General features: G+C 48.8%; 1 protein-coding gene across 1 annotated transcript; it reads right to left on the bottom strand.

Moving 5' to 3' along the window:
• Positions 1-4,659: 4,659 nt before the first annotated feature.
• LOC123099728 (BTB/POZ domain-containing protein At1g01640) lies at positions 4,660-6,341 on the bottom strand. The gene is made up of 3 exons (XM_044521831.1): positions 5,996-6,341; positions 5,378-5,554; positions 4,660-5,274 (listed from the first exon to the last, which is right to left on the bottom strand). The coding sequence occupies exons 1-3, from the start codon at positions 6,191-6,193 to the stop codon at positions 4,792-4,794; spliced, it is 858 nt and encodes a 285-aa protein (XP_044377766.1). The 5' UTR covers positions 6,194-6,341; the 3' UTR covers positions 4,660-4,791.
• Between the last annotated feature and the right edge of the window lie 2,803 nt (positions 6,342-9,144).

Below are 9,144 nucleotides of genomic sequence, written 5' to 3'. Positions count from 1 at the left end.
ATATAGTATTGTGCTCCAATAAACTGAAAGTTGTCGCAGCGCCCTGTTCGTCGGAGCGCCAATTAGAACAGCCCTCCATCACAACACATCAACTACCCCACCCAACAGTGCATCGCCCTGTTCGTTGGAGCGCCGGTTGAAGCACCTCTCCATCACAGCACCGGGGGCACAAGGATGCTCCATCGCAGCATCGGCGCCCCAGCGATTCTCCATCGTAGCTCCGTCGCAGCACCGACAGCCCCGGCGAGCTCCATTGCAACTCCATGGCAGTAGTGTGCAGCCTGGCTGTGCTCAATCGGAGCACCAGCGACTCCTCGCAGCAAAGGTAATCCTGCAAAATCCCATTGCAGCACCGGCGATGCTCCGACGGCTCGACGATGTTCCATTGCAACACTACTGATGCTCCCAGCGGTCCGGTGATTGTAACGATTGACGATCTCCTGATGCTCCATGGCAGCAACGGCGACTCGCTGTGGTGCTGCGGTGTCGCTGAGCTCATAATGGTGGTTTTCCTCCCCTCAAAGCATTGGTGTGTGGCCTGATGCAACAGTGGTGTCTAACGGCGCGCGTCGGCTTGAGCGGAGGGAATGGTGGCAGAGGGGCATGCCGCACGCGAGCCGGTTTAGGCATGACGGCGGCAAGGAAGCTGCCAGAGTAGAAGAGAGATGTCGACGAGATCCATTAGGCAGGACGAACTGGTCAACGTCTGTGGGGATGGAAGAACGTGTGTGGACGTGCATCGCTGCATGCCTGCGAGGGATAAGGCTAGAGACAGAGAGGTGTTTGGCCTCATGAAGGGATGCGTGGAGATCGCGGGACACGGCTGATTTTCTTTCAGAAATGTTGGGTGGATTTAAAGACTTTTGCCTACAACAATGCGTATTCTTTCTCTTCTGTGCTTGTGTTAGTTCTTTTTCCGATTTGCCAAGATATTGATCATGTTTTCTTTCTGCAATATCTATTGGCATCTTAACTACTTGGTACTTCCAATCCGACAAAGGTAATATGCAAAATTGCCAATTCATTGATAAAATACGTCAGCAATTTCACTGCTATAGTGGTGAAGGTGTAGCCAGAGGGGAGGATGACGGGGTCTATCATGACCTCGAGGGAGATGGGGCAGAGGAAGTCGTCGGGCCACGACGCCTGCTTGGACACCTCCATGGCGGTGTTCGTTAGGAGTTCGTCCAGCGAGCTGCGATGACAATCGACTCCGGCGGGAAGTGGAAATTTCAAGGTAGGAGATATAATTGACAGGTGGGTTCCACATGTCATTACGCCTTAGGTGCCGGTCAAACCTAACCAAGCTGACCACGTCAGCCTTGACGGTGGGTATGGTCTGTCATAAACACGTTTAAATCATCTAAAGCAACCATTAAACGAAATTGGTAGTTCTTTTCAACAAGATTAGGTTAAAGTTGTAGTTTTTTGTTGAAGTTTCCAAAATGGTAGTTCCGTGGGACACCAATCCCTACAGTGATAGTTTTCTTTGTTAAATGCTGCTCCCTCCGTTCCAAATTACTCATCGTGGTTTTAGTTCAAATTTGAACTAAAACCACGATGAGTAATTTGGAACGGAGGGAGTACGATGCACAACCATTCCTGCTGTTGTGAGGAAAAGAAAACAATTATTTGGGTAGAAATTAACTCTCTCACCTATCGGAATCATCGTATGTGGTCTCAAAAGAAAATATTCTTTTCTTGTCTCTTGATAGGACACCGTCGACTCGAAGCGGGGTGATCGAAGTCACCTGGACACTAGGTAAGAAAAAAAATATTCCTGTCTACTAAGAGGGCGCGGCCGACTCAAAGCGGGGTGATTGAATCACCTTACACTAGGTAAAAAAATCACCTTGACACCTCATGTGTGTCGTCTTATCTAATATTTAGGAATTTTAGGTATATTTTTTGCGTGAATTTTTTCGATCTATTCATTTTCAATCATGACAGTACATCGAATAATAACAAAAATAATAAAAGTTACTCCAAATCCTTAGTCCACCCAGTGACGACTACAAGCACTGAAGCGAGCGGAAGGCACGCCGCCGTCATCGCCCCCTTCCCCCCTTTCTCGTCGGAGACGGACAAAACTTATTGTAGTCGGCAGTGAGGAAATTGCCGTGCTGAGACCCCATAGGACCAGTGCAACAGAACAGAAAATGCCGCTGATGAAGAGTAGCGTATATCAGAAGGATCCGACCTGAAGATACATGAATGCAGACCAATGATGACCAGATCTGAGCAAATCCATCAAAGGCAGATCCGCCGAAGACGCACATCCGCATGCCAACTTACGATGCTAGACGCACCACTGACACGTGGGCTAGGCGGGGATAACTTTATTCCATCTTCAGGGTGCCGCCGCCGTCTCGTCTTCCTGAGCAGGACACAAACCCTAACAAAAATCAAAGAAACAACTAAAAACAGAGCCCTCACACCAACAAGGGCCAGAATCCACCGCGCCCCTATGACCCTAAGGCCATTGGAGACGAGGCAGACTAATGGCGGAGCCGGTGGGAGGTGGAGGAACCTTAAAAAAAATTGGGGAGATGGCGGCTACGTATCTTGCATTGCTCATTCCGGTTAAAGTGCTCGCATTTTAGGTACAATAATACATCAAAATCATTGGAATTCAACGCCTACACCAACCGTCCATCCAAGTGAGTCGGCAAGGATTCAAATGAATTGAAAGCTTAGAGTTTGAAAGTACGCAACACAATTGCACAACATATCTGCAAATACCACACCGGTGCAAAATTTGACTCGAATTCAATAGTACAAGTCTACTCATTTATGCAACTAAAAAAGTTTATCAAATAGGTAAAGAAACCATCTAAAGCACAACCGCCAAACATTTATCGGTACTTGACTTGAACCTTGAATTGTGTAAATAATACATGACCCATGTTTTGACCACGTAATGAATCAGCTGGGCAGTTTCAAAGGGACGGTTAATAAAAGTAAATTTGAGAACCCAATCATTGATTTTCCATTTCCTATACGGTTGCAGGCAAACAATAATCTCAATGACTACTCCTTGAAGTGTGCTTTTGAAGCTCCCCAATCATGCAAGGGGTGTACGGAAATGATTCGTATATTCCATTTGTTTGTAAAAGGTAGTAATCACTTGGACGCATGTTACCTAGATACTGAACCTTTGAGGTTTTCAAATGATAAGCCACTACTTTAAATGATAATCCCAAGAAAACAACTTCGTTGTAGGGGTGAAAGCCAAGGAAGTCAATGTAATGAGAAAAGCCTCCCCTATCATCTTCAAGATCCAGAACATTATCATTGTCGGAGTTCCATTCCGGATTACCCCCCATTAGCATTTCTTCTTCTTCTCCATCATCATCCTCGCCCTCATCCTCATCGTCATATTCTAGACTACACCGTGCTTCTTCTTGCGCTTTTTTCACATCTCCTTCTCCATCTAAGGTCCAAGTTTTGTCAAACCCCTTGAGGTTGTCCAACCATGCCGATGCCCATGGCTCAAGATCGACATGATACTTCAACATCCAATCTGTTTGTTCACTTGATTCAACAAGGTTATAAACCCAGAGTCGATGTACTGTATCATCTGCCATTATTGCAAGGTACACCCCCTTTTCTGATTTCCCAAGATACCGTTCCCGTTCACTTTCTGCAATATTTGGCAATTTAATTACTTGGTACTTGCCATCTGACAAAGATAATCTGCAAAAATTGTCAATCCATTGATAAAATAAGTCAATAATTTTAATTCAAAATTCAAACATAAGAGAAGCACTACTAATTAAGACAATATCTGAAAAGATGGTTTCACAAAGATGCATCACGATCGATATATTACCTGGCGACGAATGCACCACGACAATGAACATAAAGTGATCCTCGCCAATACACACTATATCGCCACCTCGCACCACTCCACACTTGCCTCAGTGTATCTAGTCGAGCGTTAGCCACTGTCCCCATAGCCTCGCCTTGGCGGAGAAAAGACCTCTTGCACCATTGCCTTGTACTAGACGAGAACACATCTAACATCCATGAGGATGGTGGCCATTCCATGGAATCTTGTGCAAGGTCCACCTTCTCGGGTACATATGGGATCGAAAACACCTCATAGTGGGGTGAGACTGCAGGGTCGAACACAAGGTATGGGTTCCACTTGTAGTCGCCACCCTTGCGGCAGAGATCTTCCCACTGCCTTGTGGCAGGGTTGGCCACGTACAACAAGTCCGTCCGACCCCGATAAAGCAAGAGACCGTTGCAGTGATCGGCGATTGGCTTGTAATCATGGGCATAACCCGGCAAGAAGTCTAGGTTGCAGTCTATCGCGGGCTTCTGCGCCGAGGGGCGCGCGAAGCAGTGCGGGCGCCTGTAGTCAACATAGTTGATGAAGATACCGTGCAGCGAGTGCGGGAGCAGGTGCGGCAGCAAGAGGCGGTGCGCGTCGACGACGTCACACCACGTCCTGCGGACGCAGCGGGACGCGGCGAGGTCGCACGGCGGAAGGCGGCCGAGGACGTTGGCGAGCGTGTCGTCGGGCAGGGTTTCCGTCTGGTCCATGCCTCCACGCAGACCAGTGGCCCAGATCAGCGAGAAATGGCGGCGGCGCGTCTAAGGTTTGGTTCTAGAATAGAGGAGAAAGACTTTAGATGGACGCCTCGACTAGTCTTGTCCCAAGTTGCCCAGCCCTGAACTGATGGAGCCTGAATTACTCTTGCATTTGATCGCACGGGTGTACATGCAACGACTTTTCTGTGCCCGAAAAAAAAACAGCTGCATCTAGCTATATACACGTGCACTTCACGCCTTCTTGGCGCCGGCGGCCTTGGCGAGCAGCGCCCTGGTGATCTCGACGCACAAGCCGGCGTTCCTGACGGCGAAGTCGTGGTACTCTTCGGAGAACACCACCTGCTCCGCGTGCTCCACCACCGTGCCCATGGCACGCTCCTTCAGCGCGCCGCCCGAGCTGACACGGTCAGCCACCTCCAGCGTCCGCAGCGCATTCGCAGGATCCATCGCCGCTGCCAGCCGCGCCTCACACGCCCGCCCCAGGAACGGCACGTCGTACTTGTCCGCCGCAACCAGGAGCGCGTGCAGCCGTCGCTCCGACGCCGATGTCGCCGTGGCCGACGCAGCAGCGTCGAGGGTCCCAGTGTACAGGAAGGCCAGGAAGAGGGAGAGCTCGTCGTGGGCGAGCTCCGGGAGGGAGACGCACCCGCCGGCGGGGGCCGCCTTGCACTCGTCGGAGCACAGCATGTGGTGGAACACCTCCGACCTCGCCGCCTGCACGCAATGCACGGCCGGGGTTAATTATTTGTTTATTCATCACAGGGCCTAAACCGCAAAGGGCCGGCGGTGATGATGGACACAAAGGAAGGCGGCTCACCAGTATGGCCTTGTGGGCCGGGATTGGCGGCCCATTTCCAGGTTTGACGAGGATGTCGGTGTGGGCTCCCTCCATCCAGGCCGCCCCGAAGCCCTGCTCGAGGAACCCGGCCCGCTGGTTCGCCGCCTCCTCCCTGTCTCTCATCTCCTTCATCTGCTCCCATGCTTCTCTCATCCCCTGCTTCAACATCACAAACAAAGAAAATTTAGGGTAATGACTTCCCGGTGTTACTGATTACTACGCATTTTAAAACTTAAACTGAACTTTAGAAGCGCCAATCATGAGAGTGGCGTCAGGTGTCATTCTCACCGACCAAACTTTTCTGTTCAGACATGCATGCAATTCCGTGACGGAGACATGCGGCTCGCCGGTCGGTAAGATAGTACTGGCGGTGACGGCAGAACAAACAAACCACGATGGACGAACTAATTAAGGAGCCCGTCGCATGCAGAAGCAGGTCTTTCGTGTTTCTATGGAAACGATATTTCGCCATAGGACATCAGCTTAAGTATCTTGCTTTACATGCAGAGCTCCATCACAGTTCGTGACAGCTTAAGTATACACGATTGATATGCAACATTGGAGACCATGAGGATCAATAAATTTGAGAGTTCTTGCCTTGGTGGAGCTGTCGCTGTGCTTGATCAATCCGCGGGGGGTCACCAAGCCACGGTCGCCCTGGCCGTCACCGGCAGCGTGGTCGCCGTCATTGAGGAAGGCGATGATGGCCTTGGAGCCTTCGTAGCACGGGGAGCATATGGTGTTCCTCGGAGGCCTGTAGATGGCGGCCATGGGGCCGCAGATGCAGCAGTCCATGCTTCCTCCTCCCTTCCCTTCGGATTGGCAATGGTGGTGGTGGTGGCAGCAAGGTCGCCATTGCCGTGCGCTGCGTGAGGATATAAAGATGTCCGGGAGAAGGGAGGGAGGAGGATGGTGTGATGCTCGCTTCCATATTTCTTTTCAAGGACTAGTATTTGTGGTGGTTGCTAGCCGACTAAAGCAAGCACAAGCAGTACGTGGAACTAATTAAAAATTCTCCTCCACTGTATTCTTCTAGGCTTAACTCTCATAACGAATGTACTCCAAAAGATTAAGACGCGTGAGAAATTTATCAATGTAGTTGCTGCATGGACATTGTCCACACACACTGACCTGCCATTTTCCAACACGGCAACATATATGTACTTGCATACTATTAAAATGAGCAGGATAACCAATCATGGGCAAATATTATTGCAGTTGGTTCTCGAGATTTTAATTCCCCACCAGAAAGAAAGGATGTCTTGCCTGTAAAGAAATCGTGCAGATATCGGCTGTTGGAATTTTCTTTAATGGTGGGCTTAGGTACAATTTGTCTACTGGATAAGAAAGATAGCCAAGGCCAACTACTATGTACCAAACACAAGCCAGCTGGTATGTCGAGCGCATTTTAGCTAAGGCATAATTGATTTGGATGTACTTAAGTTGATCTCGGCAGAAGAGAGCGGTCATATATTTTTTTAAACGGAGGTCAAAACCTTCGGTGTCTGCATCATTACGATGCACACAGTCATCTTCTTTTCCCCTGATGCCAAAGTGTTATTTTCTCTCCTTAATGTTTCCTGTGCAGTTTTGTGATCAGCTGTCGCTAATGCAGTAGTATAATCTTGATTCTGCAGTATGCTTGTGAGGTAGACAGGAGACGTATGTTCTAAGAAGGAAGGACAACAAACGGTGTCTTCAATTCCGTGTTTCTTTCCCTCTCTCCTCAAATATGAGTGGACATCATAAGAACACAATGATCAGAAAAATAAATTCAGACAATAGGATGGTTCTATGATGATGCAAGAAGGAATCATGGAGCAGAAGGCTGAGAGGGACTTTCCAACCTCAGAAGAAGAGACTTTTGGGGAGCGACCTCAAAGATGCTGGAAGCTTGGAGGTTGGCACGTAGTACATCATTAACAGGTTAACCACTACCCCCCAACTCACCCGACCCGACCATATCTGCATGAGTATAGTTTCAATTGGAACTAAACAAGAGGCCGGAATATGATTGTTGCAAGAATGTTTGCCACGTACTCCTTCCGTTAGAAAAAACTTATCCCAAACTTGTTTCTTAAATGGATGTATCTAGCATTAACTTTTTTTTGCGGGAAAATTTCTGATCTATTCATCTTCATTCATGGCAGTACAAGGAATACCAGAAATAATAAAAGTTACATCCAGATCCATAGACCACCTAGCGACGACTACAAATACTGAAGCGAGCCGAAGGCGCGCCGCCGTCATCGCCCCTCCATCGCCGGAGTCGGGCACAACTTGTTGTAGTAGACAGTCGGGAAGTCGTGGTGCTAAGGCCCCGTAGGACCAGCGCACCAGAACAACAACCGCCGTAGATGAAGAATAACGTAGATTAGAAGGATCCAATCCGAAGACACACGAACGTAGACGAACAACGACGAGATCCGAGCAAATCCACCAAATATAGATCCGCCGGAGACACACCCTTCACACGCCCACCAACGGTGCTAGACGCACCGCCGGAATGGGGGCTAGACGGGGAGACCTTTATTCCATCTTCAAGGAGCCGCCACCGTCTCGTCTTCCTGAGCAGGACACAAACCCTAGCAAAATTAAAAGAAGCGACTAAAAACGGAGCCCTCCCGCCGGTCCTTGCCGAGATCCACCGCGTCCTCATGGCCCTAGAGTCACCGGAGAGGAGGCAGATCTGCGGCGGCGTCGGCGGTAGGCAAAAATCCTAACTTTTTTTTTGCACTAACTTGATGCTAGATACATCCATTCGAGGGACAAACCTGTTCGGACGGAGGGAGCAGTATTAATTGTGACAACGGCAACATCGTACAAATTTAACAATCCAATAAATATACACAAAAATATGTGTAATCATATCTGTTTCGTGGGGAATTTGAAGGCATGTTCATGCAATCACTGTCTCAGAAAGCGCCTCGCGCCAGTGTAAAAAGTGTGGCCCTTTTTTCCATTTGATTGTAGCTTAATAAGCATGTAAGGTGTGCGCATTGATGATAAAGCGTGTGTTGTTGGTTTATCAATCAAGCTGCAACGCCATCATCGACCATCTATATATCAAACTGAAAGGAGATCGAAACTGCAAACGTGCGTAAGAGTACGTATGTGCATATGTTCTTCTAGCCCGTCATCGTGCAATCACGATCACTGAGAGGTAAACGGGGTATGAATCCGGCGTCCATCATGCATGGTCCTGCATGTCAGCCGGTTAGCCGTAGCGTAGGATCGGTCAGGCTGCCTTTTTTTATTTTTGAATTGGAGGCAAAAGTTTTGCCTCATGTATTAAGTAAGGGAACCACTATTTTGTCAAAACAAAAGTAAGGAAACCACTAGGAATCAGACTACTGATCTTAGCATCCCGTCAGACCAGGCTAGAGCTGTTGGATTAGAGAGTAGAACCGTTGGATTTGAGAGTTAACTAGCAAGTTTTGATGGGTGCTTACAGCGTGGAGTATTTGACAAAAATTACCATATTTCAGGTCGCCATCCCACAGAACTACCATATTTTGAAAATTGACTAAAAACTCCAAATTAGTACTAATTTTGTGACAAAAACTATCAAGTTGAGTTGATGATAGATTTAACGGTTTTAAAAGCGAATCTGACAGGGCTGGCCCACCGATCAGGGCGGCGGCCGCGCTAACGGCTAACGGCGCTCGCCTGCCGCCCGTTAGTTACGCCTGACGGTCGGACCAGGACTAACCTGGCCGACCGGCTCGCTCCTCCTCCTTCCCACT

The sequence above is a fragment of the Triticum aestivum genome, chromosome 4D (assembly GCF_018294505.1).
Source record: "Triticum aestivum cultivar Chinese Spring chromosome 4D, IWGSC CS RefSeq v2.1, whole genome shotgun sequence".
In the NCBI taxonomy this organism is placed as follows: Eukaryota; Viridiplantae; Streptophyta; class Magnoliopsida; order Poales; family Poaceae; genus Triticum; species Triticum aestivum.
The sequence above is the reverse complement of the archived record's forward strand: the minus strand, read 5'-3'. Positions and strand labels throughout refer to the sequence as shown.